The sequence below is a fragment of the Hermetia illucens genome, chromosome 3 (assembly GCF_905115235.1).
Source record: "Hermetia illucens chromosome 3, iHerIll2.2.curated.20191125, whole genome shotgun sequence".
In the NCBI taxonomy this organism is placed as follows: Eukaryota; Metazoa; Arthropoda; class Insecta; order Diptera; family Stratiomyidae; genus Hermetia; species Hermetia illucens.
This window is the reverse complement of record NC_051851.1, coordinates 26597038-26615201: the sequence shown is the minus strand read 5'-3', so window position 1 is coordinate 26615201 and position 18164 is coordinate 26597038. Positions and strand designations below refer to the sequence as shown.

Genomic DNA, 18164 nt, shown 5'->3' with positions numbered 1-18164 from the left:
TTAAGATCGCTTTGTGGAGGACGTTAACGGTCGGCTTCTCAAGCACGATGACGAACAACTGAAGAGATGGAAAGAATACCAGGTTCTCCTCTTGTGGATGAAATGGCTAGTTACCGTAACATGCGAAGAAAGACTATTCCCTAAGCAGAAGAAAAATCATTTCGGCAGCTCGATGGTCTCCCCGCATAGTCATTTATCGCTGCACCTGCAATTACTACAGACCTGCTAAATCGACTCGTATGGAAATCTGGAGAATCCGAGAGTTTTTCCAGAGATTGGAAGAAGGGGATGTCCGCCAAGATTTCAAAGAAGGGGACCCGTTTTGAGTGTGACAATTAGAGCGGTATTTGAGTGATCCTTGCACTTGTGAAGATAATAGCCAAAATAATCCTGGAACACATCAAAGAACATCTCGAAAGCTTGATCGATAGAGAGCATGTTGTTTTCCGCTCGACCGGCCACATCAACCCGATACGGAACATTTTGGAATAGTGCCCTGAGTTTAGGTGTTTGTTGCACCTGCGCTTCATCGATTTCGAGAAAGCTTTCGATAGCGTGAATAGGGAGTATATTTGGAGTGTTCTAGAAGCGAATAGCTATTATCAGAGCGACATATAGTAAAGTTCGAAGTATGGCGGGTGTATCAAAACCGCTTCGTGTCTCTGTTGGTGTTCATCAAGGAAGCGCTCTCTCACCACTCCTCTTTGTTCTTGTTATGCACACCGTCACACGGGATGTCCAACGTCCTGCGCCCTACACACTGCTTTATGCAGATGATGTTTTCTTAGCATCTGATAGCAAAATGATCTCGAGCAACTTGTCCAAAAATGATTGCCTTATGCAACACGATCACAGATTCAATCATAATTAAACTGAATTTTTGACGATCGATCCCCATGAAACAGGCACAATCACTGTCAGCGGCAGTGATCTGCACAGAACTGAGCGATTTGAATACCTCGGGTCAACGCTATCAGCCAATGGAGAACTGCGTTATGATATTGCTTCACGCATTAACGCAACGTGGATGAAGTGGCGTTCCACAACTGGTGTTCTTTGTAATCGACGTATCAACAACGTATCAACATCTTAAGTCTAAAATTTTCCGCAATGTCGCCCGTCCTGTCGCTCTCTATGGTTCTGAGTGTTGGCCAACTATAAAAGACAATGAACGACGCCTTGCGGTAATGGAGACGAAGATGTTGCGTTGGACTAGTGGCGTGACACATTTTGATCACATCCGAAATGAGGATATCCGCGATCGTTATGGGGTTGCACCGATCGTGGAAAAGTTGCGAGAGAGGTGTCTTCGATGGTATGGTTATGTAATTCGTGCTAACGAGAATTCAGTTGCCAAGATTGGTCTGAACATCAAAGGAAACGAATCCTATCTTCGAGAAATGTTCTGCCCATTGTCAATGCGGGGAAAAATGATGCCGAAACCACAATGTCCTTACATTCTCTTTTCCACTTTGCAGCCTGTTCCAACTTTTAATTTGATTCTTCACTTCATAATTCTTACTATCAACTTTTTTTTAGTTTCCTTTCATACTTTCAGCAAAAACAGACCCTGTTCTATGCTATGTACTAGAAGGCTTCCTCCACGTTCGAACTACCAACATCCCTGATAAATTTCCCAATTCGCCCACTTGATTACACTTTTCTCAACTGGTTTTCTCTTCAGTTCAGTTGCCCGTTGATCTTAGTTAGTGGTTAATGGTCATTGGACTATCTAATGACTCCACTACATATTATATTATTGCACATTAAGTTTCCCATGTGGAAACAATAGCAAGCTAATGGAAATATTTTTGAAAAGGTCAAAGAGTAATATAGGTCCCAGGACGAAATGTGGATTGGTACCCACGATGGAGCATAACACCTGGGAAACGCCTGCTCAACCAACACCAACAGCTCTACTACCAAACCCTATCTCCACCTCCACGTGGGGACCGCTAGGAGCTCTTTCGTAACGAAAAGCTGCAGACGGAGAAGGATGAAGGCGAGTCTCCCGCGCCTAAAAACGGGACAAACTGTACCAACTGGTCCTCAAGGTTGGGGGTTGGGTAGGGCTAACAACCCTACACGGAAAACCGATGTTACGAAGCCACGGGAGGAGCCTCGGACAGGATGGACTTTACAACGACGAACCCAGCAACGACAACGGATTAACGATTTGCGCATTTTCTCATGGAACGTGCGCTCCCTGTACAGAGATAAAGCTGATATAACAGGGCTACAAGAGATGCGATGGACAGCGACCGATTTCCTGGAGAAGAGCCTCTACACCATATATTATAGCGGTCATCCAGTAAACCATGTGCTAGGAGTAGGTTTCTTAGTCAGCCAAAAAATGAAACCTGCTGTTATCGGCTTTGAAAGTATAAGCGAACGGCTATGCACTCTGCGCTTGCGAGGCAAGTTTAGAAATATAAGCCTCATAAACGTTCACGCCCCTACAGAGGAGACTGCAGAGTCGGAGAAGGATACCTTCTACGAGGCAGTAGAACGAACCCTCAAAGCCTGTCCCAGATATGATATCAAAATCATACTTGGGGATTTTAACAGCCAAGTAGGGAAGGAGCCCGTATTCAGGCGATACGTTGGCTCCCATAGCTTACACGAAAAAACAAATGATAACGGACTGCGGATTATTCAATTAGCAGGGTCACACGAAATGGTTGTTGGAAGTACCTGGTTTGCGCGGAAAGCGGTCCACAAACATACGTGAGCCTCTCCAAACGGGACCACTTTCAACCAAATTGACCACGTGTTGATCGAACGCCGCCACCTCTCAGCATTGATGAATGTCAGAACATATAGGGAGGCCAATATAGACTCGGATCACTATCTCGTTGGCATGGTGCTTTGAGCTCGAATAACAACACCACCTAGAATCCTCTCTGACAATTAGCTAAGAGTGAACACTGAGGCCATCCACAACACAGCTCTCCGCGACACCTTTAAGAGAGAAATGGATGCCGCAATAACTGCAGTTAACAGAGGACCTGGAGATGAAGCACCAACAAATGATCTTCACAATCACCTGAAGAACGTTATCATGGATACGGCCACAAACATACTTGGCCCCAGCCGCAAAAGGAGTCGGAACGGCTGGTTTGACGATGAATATAAGCTAGCAACGCAACGGAAGTATGCTGCATACCGAGTAATATTGCATTCTCAAAGAACGCGGGCACACGCAGAGACTTATCACGAACTCCGTCGAGCGAAGAAGTGACTTTACAGACGGAAAAAGGAATCCTGGGAGAACCAACAAGTCTGTGAACTCGAAAAGTACAGGGAACAACCGCACCAGGCGCGGAAGTTTTACCAACAAGTCAGCAGGATGAGGCCTTATACACCTCGATGCTCATCCTGCCGAGACAAAGAGGGAAATCTGATTTCCGACAGAATGGGCATATTAGAGCGATGGGTTGAGTACTTTGATGAGCTATTGAACAACCAGAACATCGGCGAGTTGGAGGTCCAGCCAACTGAAGACGACGGACAAATACTGTCACCACCAAGTTTAGGAGAAACAGTCCGTGCAATTCATCGGCTTAAAAATCATAAGTCGCCAGGTTCGGATGGAATTACAGCCGAATTGGTTAAATATGGAGGCGACCAGTTACACCAAGTGGTTCATCAACTTGTGCTCAAGGTATGGGACAGCGAATCAATGCCTGACGATTGGCAACGAGGCATTATTTGTCTCATACATAAAAAGGGAGATATCACACAGTGCAGTAATTATAGAGGTATGACGTTGCTGAGTACCATCTATAAGATATTTTCTGCTATCTTGCTAGGCCGGATAGCTCCATACGTCCACAACATCATTGGCCCACACCAAAGAGGCTTCACTCCAGGTAAATCAGCAACAGATCAGATTTTCTCTGCGCGGCAAGCGATGGAAAAACTGTTGGAATATGGACAACAGTTGCACCATCTATTCTTCGACTTTAAAGCCGCCTATGATAGCATAGCCAGGGTAAAACTGTACACGGCCATGATAGAATTCGGTATCCCGACGAAATTAATAAGACTGACTAGGCTGACCGTGACCAATGTGGGAGGCCAGATAAAAGCAGCAGGATCACTCTCAAGATCATTCGACATCAACAACGGTCTACGATAAGGGGATGCCCTATCATGCGTCCTCTTTAACCTGGCCCTGGAGAAAGTGATCCGTGATGCTGAGGTAAATGTAAGAGGTACGATCCTCTTCAAGTCCACCCAACTACTGGCCTATGCTGACGATATCGATATCATGGGAAGAACCACCCGAGACGTACAAACTGTCTTCATCCAGATCGAGCAGGCGGTGATTGGCGCGAGATCTTGGGCTGCACATCAATGAAGGCAAGACAAAATATATGATGGCAATGTCAGCACAGAAGACGAATCAACCAACAACAGCAAACCGCACTGGTCAAACAGGAAGAATAAGGATAGGAGAATACAACTTTGAGACCGTTGGCAATTTCTTCTATCTAGGGTTGAAAATCACAACCGATAATAATTACGATGATGAAATCCGCGCATGGTTGTTGTCAGTCAACAGAGCCTATTTCAGCTTACAAAACCTTTTCCGCTCGAAACGTCTCACCATAGGGTCAAAGCTCTTACTGTACAAGACTATGATCTTGCCAGTCCTCATGTATTCCTCGGAAACTTGGGTTCTTAGCAAGAAAAATTGCGAACTCTTGGTCGCGTTCGAGAGAAGAATCCTCCGAAGAATTTTTGGCCGCCTACGTGAGGATGGACGATTCCGTAGCCTACACAATGACGAAATCTATGAGCGATACCATGACCGTCCGGTTGTGGATCAAATCCGGCTCAATAGGTTACGGTGGGCGGGTCACTTAATCCGTATGAATGAGGATGATCCCACCCGGAAAGTCTATAAGGGCAATATCTATTGTAGAAAAAGAAGACGAGGCAGACCCTGCCTAAGATGGAGCAATGGCGTAGGCCAGGACGCCAGATAGCTTTTAGGGATATCGAATTGGTGGACCTCGGCGCAAAACCGGGATGTTTGGAGTTCCTTATTAAGGCAGGCCTAGACCGGATACCGGTTGTTGCGCCGTTGATGATGATGAAAAGGTTTCGAAGGGGGAAAACTGGTAAAGGCAAATTTTACTGATTGGGAATTCAATTAGGATATAAAGCGACTAGAAATCTTAGGTGGAGGGAGTCATTAAAATGGAATGGTTAAGGAAGAAAAGGGGATGACGACAATTAGGTGTACTTTTCCAGGAAAAAGGCTGGGCTAGAAAGTATCCTGGGGAGCAGTGTGAGAAGTGACATTAAACGTGTCATGGCTCATCTCCAATCTTAGTGTCTCTTGTCAAAGTGGCCACCTTCAGATTATTTAATTTTTAAACATTACCAGCTCTTCAATCAGTTTTTAAGGAATAAATATTTCACGTGAACAATCAGACAGATAAACGTTTGTGGAAATTTTTGCGTCTTAGAGGTGCCTTAGAGGTTTCTAGAAGAAACAAATAAATAAACAGAATTCAATCTTTATAATGTAACAAAAGGATGTCTCGGAGGGCCACCATTCTGGAAAGGATCGATTAGAATGATTCAAAGAACTTTTCTCCTAGCATCAAAAAAGGCTAGTCCTGTTCCATTAGAACAGTCATAAATGTGTATAGAACCCGGTTCTTTGGATAAAATTCCTAGAACGTAACTACTCCCTCTACCTGAGAATCAGAAATGAAATTTACTGTGAGACCAGGTTAGTCTCGAGAGGATTCAAGTTTTCAAAATATTTCGATGATTTTTAAATGAATGGAATTGCGAAGGATCAACAAAAGTTCTAAGGCTCCAAACATCTATAATTTATTTAATGTCCCCGGTGCTCCTAACGGCTCTTGATCTATTGATAGAGTATCAACAAAGCGTAGATTTCATAGTCCTACAAATGGAAATTTCTGACCCCGCGATTTAATGGAACTTCATTTAGAAATGACAATTTCCTCGTTAGTTGGAAATACTTTTTTAACAAGCATCACTGAGCTTATATAGCGAGTTTATAGTATGATATCAAAACTAATTGTGAAAGTTATTTCACGGCCACTTTCTCACTTTTATTATTTTGTTTGTAAATTGGAAAAACGAGCCAAATCGGTGTCAGCCTAGTCAATCATTGTGGGCTCATCACCGTTCCATGATTTTTGTGATAATTTCAATTTTCATCCATTAATATGATGGCAGCTAGTTAGTCCAAAGTGACGAGATGGATCCATGATAACATTTCAATAAGTGATAAATATTTATATACAGAAAAGTATCTTTTACCCCGACTAGTCTGGATTTGATTTTTTGTGAGAATTGTTCGATTTGCAATGTCTGACTGGAGAATTGCTCTTAAGTGTTGTGTTGTTTTCCTTGTAATGACTTCAGTGACGGGTGATGTAAGTTGGATTGGTTTGGTGGTCGCCATAGGATTTCCCTAGACACAATAAAGTTGTTGACAGAATTCAACAGATTATATCTTAAAATTTAAAAGTCTAAAAAGGAAAAAATGGCAAAAAACTGTAGTTAAAATCGGTTTTACCCATTAGAAAATTTTCCAAAGTATAATATAAAAAAACAAAGGAGTGTCTGGGGTTTTCAGGAAATGATCTCATTGCCAAAGATAATTTCTGGTTTTTGTCAATAGAAGAAGTTTTTTTTTTGGCAAAAATCTCCCGTATTACTATTCTGTTAAGGGAAAGTCGCATCGAGTCTTTAAAAAACTATTGTGCCCCTTTTGCTGGTTATAGTGTACCTATTAATCATAGTATTTCGAGCAAGCCTATAACCGCCAGAAACTATAGTATATTCCTTACTTCCAGATCTTTCAACTTTGAATCTGGTATTAAGTGATCTCCCAGATGCCTCGACCTACTTTGCGCAAGGTTTCATCACACTCTGGACAAAATCCGCAGGCAGTGCCTGTAGATATCCCTAGCTTCCCTAGGTGATAGTTTAGCCGATAGTGGCCAGTGAGAATTCCTACAATGATTCGGAGGTTCTTTTTGGTGAGGTTTAAGCAATCCTTTGTGCGTTTGGGTTCGTATCCCCCAATAAGCACCCTGGACTGCTCCATCCCTGGTAGGCCCGCCCAGTATAGTTCCCTCAACCATTCCTCTTAATTTCTTAGAGTCAAAGCCACGAAATCGTTTCCGATTAGACAGAAGAGTTCTGGCCCGTGCAAAAGCGTCCCTGCTCCATTTTTGGCTGGTTCGTCCGCTGCCTCATTGCCTTCCAACCCAGCATGGCTTAGAACCCAAAGTATCCAGATCTTGTAGGACGAGTCGAGCGAGATCAATGATGCTGGCACCAGCTCCCTCTGCAGTGAGGGATCCGTCAGTGTACCACGTAATCAGTTGCTGGTTTAAGCCGTATATCGCAGCGATGCTCTCCCAGTTTGCCTTGTTACTCCAACGTGTTTCAAACTTCTTATCGAAGTCAAACCTCGTTGTTATGTTATGCCTTGTTATCAGTAATTCGGGGTACCGCCTAGAAAGAATACTAATCTTCCTTCGGCTCAGGCAGTTCCCCGCCTTACTGATACTCCCGGCCATCCTGAAGATTGCTCTCCGTGCCTGCACCTGTATGTACAGATGGAGCGGGGTTATTCTCAGACGGACCTCTAGGGATGCTGTTGGGCATGTCCTCATTGCTCCACTGATACACGCGCTAGCCAGTCTTTGGAGTTTGTGTAATTCCCTGGCTTGTGTGCTGCGTTCGTTGGTTCTTCCTGCCCAGATTACCGCTCCATAGGTAATCATTGTCCTTACTATTGCAGTATAAATCCAAAGTAGTATCTTCGGGTTACATTTTTTTCCTGCTATGGACTTACAAGTCATCAGAGCCCTCGTGACAAGTGTTTCCAATATGTGTCTTCCAGAGTAATTTTTGGTCTAACGTAATTCACAAATATTTAACCTCTGTTTCTCGTTTCACCTCCATGTCATATAACCTTATGGTTCTCAGGTGATCAAGCCTACGTCTCCTATTGAATGATACTATGGTGGTTTTGGCTGGATTGATCCGCAGTCCCACCTTGATGCACCAGGCATAAGTAACCCTTAATCCATTTTGGATTCTATCACATATGGTATCCTCATATTTGCCCCTACACAGCACATCCAGGAAATCGTCCACTACCATACTCCACATAAGCGGTGATAGCACCTCGCCCTGTGGACAACATTGAGTAGTATTCACGACAATAGAATTTGTACCTGTTGGTACTTCTATTTGCCTACTCTCTAACATTTTGTCCATCTAGATAGCCAGGGAGCCCTTGTGGTTCAGGGATCTTGTATCTATGTGTGCAATGTGTTGTCGAATGCTCCTTCGATATCCAAAAACGCACACAGTGTTATTTATTTTGTTTGTATGGCATCCGGTAGTACATCCGTCAGCTGATTCAGAGCAATTTCAGTTGACCGTCCTGCCCGGTACGCGTGTTGACACTGATGTAGCGGATTACGCTGTAGAACGTTGGTTCGAATATTGTTGTTTATGACCTTTTCCATCATTTTGAGTACGAACGATGTTAGGCAAATTGGTCTTAAAGATTTAGGGTAAAAAGGATTCTTTTCCGCTTTCGGAATAAAGACCACTTTTGCCCGTCTGCATGCCCTTGGTATATATCCCAGCGCTCCCATTTACCATCCTAAAAAGGGACTCTAAGATGATTCCCAGGCCTCTCTGGATTAGTGCGGGGAAAATGCCATCTACTCCGGGAGATTTTAGTAGCTTAAAAGTTCCCACTGCCCATCTTAGCCTAGCTTCTGAGCATACCTCTTTTGCTAATTTCCAGTTCTCCTTTTTTCCCCTTTTATTCGTTGTTGGAGTGTCAGGCAGGCATTTTTTCGCCTGCCGCCGTGGGGTCGGACCACGGGAAATGAGTTCCGAGAAGCAGATGTACCCAGGCCTCCTCATTTTCGGTAAATGTCACATCTTTCTTCTTCAATCAGACAGAGAATATTGCCCCGTATTTGGTTACAGTCTTGTAAAGCCTGGTTGCTTCGTTCGTTCGTTCGCCCCTCTCTACCTCTGCGAATCCCCGGTTTGCTTTGCTCGGTTGAAGAGTTTTCGTACCTCTGTTCTCAATCTGGCCAGCATCCTGATCCACTATGGTACATCCCTTGATGACTTAACTGTCCTCATAAGCGCCAATGACGACTTTGCTGAGGTTTTCCGCCACGGTTTCTAGTTCTAGTTCACCCCTCATGTCACCGCCTCCTTGGAGGTGGGCGATATGGTTGCTTAAGTGCGTTGCATAGGATTCCCAATCCGTTCTCCTGCGATTTATTATTATTATTTTTTATTTCGGAGTTACCCTCAATGTTGAATGTGATTATTCTGTGCGCAGACATAGAGGGCTCATCCCACACCCTCCAAATCCTGACCAGCCCGTTTATTAGAGTATTTCCTAGAGTTATGTCTAGTATCTCTTGTTTAGTGCTGGTCACAAATGTTGGAGTATTCCCTATGTTATATATTTCTAAGAATAAATTCAAGAAGGTACTCACCTCTCCGATTGGTGTCGCTGTTTTCCCAGATTTCGTGATTGGCGTTGGCATCCCAGCCGAGGAGAAGTGGTACAGCCCTTTTCTCACAGTACTGCACCAGTTTAGCGGCTTGTCCCGGTGCAACGCGGATTTCAAAGTATCCCGATTCCACGACTGCCTCTCGAGTGCTCCTGTGGATAGCAACAAGATCTCCGGTCAGGAACTTTGTTTAAGAATTATGCAAGCTCTTGGTTTTTCACAAGAGGAGACCCAAATTACCTGCTTCCTCCTTACATATAGCGAATCTGACCCCTTCCTGCCTTCAGGGATCGGTCATCTACCCCGATGGTGAGGAGTTTACCCTCTTTCTCTACCTTGCTTCTAAAGACTCTCCATATTCGCGTATGGAGATCCTTATTCTGAGTGAATAGCAGGCCCACAAGATCTTCCGTTTCTATTGTCGCGGCTTTTGGGAGAAAAACGGTCACCATGTGTGTTTTTGGTATATCATCCCCAGTCCATGTTGACAGTTCTGCTCCTTCTCAGCCTGGCAATTTAGGAACTATTGTCCTAAGCCACTCTACAGTGTCTTCCGTCATGCTGTTCACCAGTATATGACCTGGTCGAAAGCGTATCCCGGTGAACACAAGTTTCGCAGTTCATCCTTTGCATATCTGCCTAATGACACGGTCTTCGATGGTTCCCTGCTCCTCACGAGTGAGTATTTGCTCGGGAAACATTTTTAGTAGTATAGTCAGCCGAATGGCTTTGACCGCACCAGCATAGACAATGGCGGGCTTCCTGAGTCCTACCTTGTCCCCTGACCTGCTGGGGTTTTCTCCACCCTTGGGTTCAGGTTTGGATTTTTTGGAAGCATTCCTTTGATGCGGGTTAATCTCTGCTGCTCCCCGCTTTCTTGGCTCCGGTAAAGATGGCTTAGGTCCGTTCGAATACACTCAGTTACCCCCGACTGCAAACTATCTAATGGGCATTTAAATAAATTTAAAAATCAGCAGACTTCATACTTAACAAAGATAATTTCTGCTTCCGAACTGTGCACAGTATTCCTAGACTTGCTGCTTCCACTTGAAATCTTAATTTGGAACCTCATTATTGATAAGGCTCTCAGAAAAATAATTTCCATTTGGCTACATTTCTACATATTTATTCAATCATTCGAAAACCAGGATGTTGTTTTCCTGGACCTATTTCTTTCGTTGAAATATTTATCAAACTCAAATCTTTTTCATTCGACGGGGCGGAATTATTTTTCAATTCATTTACAAATTTTAAGGGAAAATGAGGGTTGGCGAACAATTACTGGACAAGAGACTACCAGTCTTATGTGTTGATGCACTTTCCATAATTAAAAATCGATTGGTTATAGATCTAAGGCCGTTAGGTAGTATTGCTGAAGCAATCATGAAGTTAGAAAGGATACACAGGGTTTAGATTTCTGGCTCCAATAATCCTCCAGTTTTTTCATGTATATCGGATGGCCCTGCAGGTCTAGAAGGAGAGTGAATGAATTAGCGATTTCTACTCGAAAAATGATTAAATTCATGGGAATAAGGTCAGAAATTCTGCGATTCATGGTCAACGAAAATGATTTACGACGAAGAAGGAGAATGTTCAGTCGAAAGAACTATTGAGTGCTAGACTCGTGGAATCAAAAACTAATACTGCTAATGGCTTTCTAAAATTTAAATTTATGCGTTCTTACTTTCAGATGATAATCTCTTTAATAGGATATACTTATTTCTCTAGTTTTCTGCATTATAGTTTGGAAAAGGAAACAAAAGATACTACCCAGAATCTAAGCCGTAGTAGCAGTTGTGTAGCTTAGATATGGTCTCTTGTTTGTTGCAGGGGCAGAAGTTAAGCCAGTTAAACCAGTAGTTTCTAGCAATGTGTCGAATTCTCACCAACTAAAATCACCTCTACTTTTTTATTTCCTCCCAAAAGCCGTCGAAAAGACTACTTTGCGATCAGAGTTATGTTTCGCGTTCCGCTTTGCCAAGCTCCGCCTGAATATTTTTTATTTCGGAGTTCACGGCTGATTATTTTCCCATTGACTTCAGAATTTCATTGACAATGTTTTGCGTTTTTAGGCTCACTTTTGGAGCCAAGGGTAGAATATGGCTGTTCTGGATCTTGGAATAGTGCATGTCTCAATTACACTATTAGATCAGTCTGTTTGGGCATTAAAAATGAACTTAAAAAATCTTCACAAGTTCCTTTTCGATTACGCAGGTATAATAAAGATGTCCAAAGTTTTGTTTCAATTTTCACCATTGAACACTCAAAATATCCTTCATTCCAATATCTGCTCAAATGTAGTTAATAATAGTAATCATTACATTTTGGCAACTTGGATGAAGTGGGGTTCCACAGCTAACGTTCTTTATGATCCACGTATCAACGAATATCTCAAACCAAAAGTTATTGCAAAGTGGTCTGCCCTTTCGCCCTCTATGGTTCTGAGTGTTGGGAAACTATAAAAGACAATGAACTGCGCTTCGCGTAATGAAGACGAAGATGTTGCGTTGGACTAGTGTCGCGAAACGTTATAATCCTATTCGATATTAGGATATCCGGGATTGATATGGGGTTGAACCGATCATAGAAAAGTTACGTGAGGGGCATCTTCGATGGTATGGTAAAGAATTCGTGCTGATGAAAATTCGCTTGTCAAGATTGGTCTGAACATCAAAGTCGATGGGAAATGATCAAAAAGTTGACCGAAACAATGATGGCCTGATACGGTGGATGACGATATGAGAGCCTCGCGGCTCCCTCTAGATCAGGCTTTGATAGAACCAAACGATGCAACCAATCAAGGCGAGCAGTCTCTCCTTCTGAACGGAAGAAAACAATTTCGCGTTAGTAGCAGGTAACACAATATTGGCAAGTTTAATAGAACTTCGACTCTTTTTCAAGTTTAAGGTTTTGTTTGTAAAACAAAACTGTCCCTCTGTCTATCTGTCTGCCACACGGAGTTTTTTCTGCTGGAAAGTGAAGAATGAGAGAAAGTGAAAATTCTCGATTAGTACTTTTCGAAAGTTTGCTCACCTCTGAGGGCAAGGGCTGTAGAATGATCGCAAGACTGGTAAATGGTTTGAGGCAATGTGGGATCAAGGGCTTGAATACAGTCGACTAGGTGATAGGCTTGTGCGTGAACTACACCCGGTATTTTGTTTTGATCTTCTGGCCAGTTCGTTGTATGTTTTGAACCAACTATCGCCAGCAGTTCTCTCCTCACTGTTGTGTGTGACACATCCTTATTGGCCAATCTAGTCATGAAATTAATTGTATGGTTTTTCAGTTGTAGACTAAAACGTCTATTTTGATAACTTCCGCAGTATTTTGGGAATCATTTGGTCCATTTTTCAATGCTTGGGACCAGTATGTGAGTCCCGCGGGCAATCACCATCAGTTGTTTGAAAATCCATTACCATTGCCCCTTCCGAAGCGCAAATACCAAGCACCGTTGCCACCATATATTTTGTCTTGCCTTCATTGATGTGCAGCCCAAGATCTCGCGCCGCCTGCTCGATCTGGATCTGGACTTTCTATTGGCAGAAGTAAGTAGCTAGAGACACCCTTTCTGATACAGTGCCCTTAGTCTAACTGCAGCTGGCCGAATGAGAAGAATTCTTGGGTTCGGTGTCCAAGGCCATCATGCCTCAAACTATCGGCCTCGCCAGTACCTATATTGCCATTATGATAGGCCACCGACTTCCTCAATGAATTTGAGTTGCCTATTCTATATCACGCACTCCTATGCTGTCTAAGCGCTACCATAACCTGGTTGGGAAAAATCCGGCTTAAAAGTTTGCGGTTTGAAGGTCACAGAATTCGTATGGATGAGGATGATCAAGCCCGGAAAGACTATAAGGGCAATATCTATGGTAGAAAAAGAAGACGAGACAAACCCTGCCTCAGATGGAGCTTTTAGGAATTCAAAATTGGTTGCTCTCGACGCAAAACCGGGATGTTTGGAGTCTCTTATTCAGGCAGGCTTAGACCGTATACTGGTTGTTGCGCCGTTGATGTTGATGATGCTGTTTAAAGAGAAGATAAGGCGATATGAAGAGGTACGTATACTCTAGTTGGTTCTTGATTTTTCTGACCTGCTCGATCTTGCAGAACAGATATTTTTCCTCTAGTTCACCTAGGTGTTTGTATTCGGCTGTTTTTTCTGCGCTTTTAGATAGTGGCTTCTCGGTTAAAATGTTCCCGGTTGTACGTGAAGTTGTCCACTGACTTTTTGGTCGACTTATCCAATTTCAGCGTTAAGTCTCCTTTCTGCGCTCTCCTGATACGATTCACGTTATAGTCAAATTACTTCGGTTCTAGATCGACTTGTATCTTTTTTGGAAAGAAAATTATTATTTTCAGATGGACTTAATTTTTGTCAGTTCCCTTCTTTCTGCTGATATTGATTCCGTATTGGAGTTTCTTTTAGTTTAATTTCTTCTGGCTCTGACGATATTAGGATAGGAAAATGAATTGACCCTCATATGGTTGGATTATGTGGTAGATTTTTCGCCATTCGTTTATGATTTCACATAATTCATGAACCTGTTTGCGGAGATGCCCCGATCAACTGCTCTTTCAGTTGAAGGGTAAAGGATTTCCATCAAAGTCCTTTTATTGTAGATAATGTAATCTTATCAGATAACATCTCTTTGGTATATGTCAATATTCTATCAATTTTAATATTCCCTGCATCGTTGTTGAGAATTGATCTGTCACCTTTGATACGTGTCAATGTAAATTCCGCCTGCGTTGATAGTCTCTTTAATGAGTGCGCGTATGTGTCTCAATCACGGGGCCTTTGGCACTAGGGTTTTACGTAGGCATGTACTGCCTGTGATGACCTAAAGCAGTGAATCGCATACCTGGATGAGGTAGTTCCGTGTATTCACAGAACAACATTCATCCTGGTCATGGATGCGCATACGGTCTCCCTTATGTGACACACACCAGAAGGTGTTTGAGAGTTTTGGGGGGTAGAATATGTTACTCGGATGAAGGAGTTAGTCGACCGCTCGCCCCACGATGAGTTTGTGCTTCCATCAGTGGATAGAGTTGTTGAGCTTTTGGATAAGTGGATGTGTTTCGTGAATGATGATATGATGAGGAAGCCCAAATATGGGATTTGAAACATATTCCGTGATGGACGAATGCTTTTCACAGCAAGCAGAAAAGGAAGTGATGTCGATCTTTCTGTTGATGTTAACCGCCTTTAGCTCACTTACAGACGAGATGCATCGTATTATAAAGAGATATTGAGTTAAAGGAAGAAGCCTGGCGGCGATTCATTGGTGAGCATAGTGATGACGCTTCACGAAGGGTCGTTCAGATATGTAAAGGGAAATGAAATTACGACATTGCTTAAGAGCCAGACAGTTGACAGGGTCCGATGGTATTTGTGCCTTTCTGGGCGAACTTCTTCCGAGATTTGAGCTTTGTTTGCCTCCTGGTGATTGCGCTGAAGAGAGAATATATTCTTCTACTGCGGTATTGCGAGGTTGAGGACAGCAGGGCGAGGCTCGTGTCTAGGAAATCACGTGGTTGGAGCATAACTGGCAAGATGTGCAAAGCCATTTGACAGGCCATTCCATCTCGTGCCCAATGTCTGTATGATTATTGTTTTTTGGAAGACTGCCAGGCTTGCTGTGCTCTTGAAATCACCAGAGGAGGATAGGGACAATCATCGATTTACAGGGCTATATCTCCTTCGGCAGTTTCCTGGACGAAATTACAGTCCTGTGACTGAGGGTGAAAACACCCCGTCTTGTGTCGGATAGGTAGTATGGCTTTTAAATTGGTAAGTTCATCAACGACGCCTTACTGTATGCGAAAAACTTTATTGTCCATTGTGCTAACAAATATATCGTTAGAATTTTTTTGCAAATTTCAAGGGCGTATTTGTTCCTAAGTTGTATTGTATTTTCTGTATTTTCCGAACAGCTCTGCGGAAGAGCAACTTCGTTGGTAGGAAAGCAATCGTCCAAACGTGGTTGCCCACATAGGTCTATCGCCGGTGCATTTATATGGAACCTGATGATGGATGCACCGCTGGGTGAGCTTAATTCGGTGGTTGAATGCGTTGCTTAGGCAGATAACCTCCTCATAAGTATATGATCTCTTCATTCGAGAGTCCTGCGTACATCTACATCCTTAATGCGTGGTTCCTTTAAGTCGGTGTCCGGGTCTCAACAGAGACAACTTATGGCCTCTGCCTCTGGTTAAGTTGAGCAAAGGGAATTTGAAATACCGGAAGAAAGTGTCATACTTGCGAGTTAGGATCGTGAAATGCATATACTTGTACTTACACCTGATTGAGCTCAGGACGCGATTAACGAAATTGATGCAGGTGTTCAGGCCTGTTATGGGGTGTGAATAGGGTCAAGCAGGAGATCTGTTAGACTCATATATGTGAGCCTCTTTCTTGCGTGTTTTATGTACGGGTCCCCTCTGCTGTATTACTTTGTGATAAAGGTGCAGGCAGGAAACTGCTCTACTTTTTTCAATGAATGGCGTTGTCAGCATGTCTTCCTGTATATCGTACGGTTTCGACCGACGCCATGCAGGTATTGTTGGGGGTTTTTGTCCTTGGTCTAGCGGTAAGCTGGCGTCTAGTTAGTGGTGACCAGGTGGAGGTTTTAGGAGCGCTTGGAATCAAAAAGTTGTAAGATGAGATTTTTACGTCTGAGGGCAGATTAGAGAGAGATTAGAGTTACATATGAGTACGAAAAATATGTGTCTGTCAGAAGGCGGTAAATCGTGGACTCTGAACTCGAGGTTGGTTTCCTCTTGTCGGGCATGGTAGTATGATTGGGTTCCATTTTTCGCGGAACCTTGCCTTCACTTAGGGTTATGTCCTGGATGGGGCAGATTTAGAGGACTGGTTTCATGTCTTCTGTGTCTGTCCAGTGCACTGTGAAGTCCGCAATCAAGACGAATTTTCCGCGAATGTTGGAAACTCTATCTATCATAGTGGGGTGGTGGGCAATAACCAGTTTCCTTATTTTTGTGTTAGTATTGCTTTGTAAGATCTAAAGAAAACAGAAAACTTTGCTCAATTATTTAAGGATAGATCGAAAGCAGGCAAGAAAAATCAGTTATTATAGCATCCTGGAAGATCCCGACCAGCTGCTGTTCTATTGGGTCAGATTTGAAAGTGGGAGAAAGAGGTTAAATCAGGCGCTAAAACCGAATAAGTGAATAGTGAACAGAAAACTGGTTTATAATAGTTTCGCAGAGGTTAGATCTGATAATCGTGAAGGGATGGGGGAGGGCATAAATATTTTTAAAATGTAACATTATTTTCTCTGCATTTCTGCGTTTTATTATTCTTTTGTGTTTTTATTAAAGTATTTTCGTGGTAGTTTGTTTCATTACTGTTATTCGGAGACCATTTATCCCACATATACATTATATTTTATTTTTTTCCAGTATCGTAACATTTTGCGACTATGTAAAATTGAATGTGAGTTCATTGATACTTTGATGGCGAACTATTCATGCAAAATCAAGGCCCTAAGTCGTATCAGAACTGCAATCTACCTCGAATTAAATCTGAAACGGTCGATTACAGATGTGTTGGTAAATACTGATTATTTGAATTTAATTTACCCTTGAGTCAATTACTTATTGCATCTTTATCCTACATAGGTCAACATGCAAATATTCAAGAAGAATAGTATGCACTATATTCCGTACATGGTCAACACAACTTTCAATGCCTGCGATATCCTTGACAATGCCACTAAGAATTGGTTCGCCAAGTTCATGTTTAGCTGGATACAACCGCATTCAAATTTTGACCATCCGTGCCCATATTCGGTGAGAGTTTTATCTTTTTTCTGAGTAGTATCAGCAAATAGGGGGAAGGAGTGAAATTATCTATATTTCAACTCAGTTTTGTGTATTGCAATGTTAGAGTCAGTTCTTTCGTTATTAGGAGAACAATCCCTGGTACCAAACACAATTCCTTCCATCTCCTTGCTGGAATGCAGAATGTACAATTTCATTGTCGTAATATCCAATCATTCTTTTTTTATTTCACAGGGACATATTTATATCAAACGGTTGGAGCCATTTGCAGATAATATTCCAGGATTTATATCGGTTGGTGACTATCGCTTAGATCTGCATTGGTATGAAAAAACCTTAAAAAAATGGGTCGGCACTGTTCGTGGCTATGGGACAATGACGGTGAAACCCTTTATCACACAGGACATGGAATAGCTTGAACTACGAGGGAAATTCTGGATGGAAGCAGAAAATTGGAGGTTTTTTGAACAATTCATATCTGCAGTTTTCTAGACAAATCTGGAAATAAAATACTTGATGGGAGTGAAGACTGTTTATTGAAAATATGTTTCATTTTAAGGCATTTTTGAGATCATACTTTGTTGTTTGATTTGTTGTCTGGGACGGGGTTTTGATATGGGAATACACTATGATATTTAGAGTTTCCTCACACTGAAAAGCCGGAAATAAGTGCCCTTAACGTTCAGTACACGCATGGGCTCAAGAAGTTACAATGAGCTGTCAATAAAAGCAGAAAAGGTTGGCTCAAACGTCTTTCGGAAGAACCAAATTTCGACCCATGAGAAGGCGGAT

The 18164-nt window shown here is 42.7% G+C and overlaps 1 protein-coding gene across 1 annotated transcript; it reads left to right on the top strand.

The window, feature by feature from the left end:
• Positions 1–6306: 6306 nt before the first annotated feature.
• Positions 6307–17886, top strand: LOC119650785. Its single transcript, XM_038053900.1, has 4 exons — positions 6307–6428; positions 16992–17141; positions 17211–17381; positions 17607–17886. Exons 1-4 carry the CDS (start codon positions 6360–6362, stop codon positions 17784–17786), a joined length of 570 nt encoding a protein of 189 aa, XP_037909828.1. The 5' UTR covers positions 6307–6359; the 3' UTR covers positions 17787–17886.
• Positions 17887–18164: the final 278 nt, after the last annotated feature.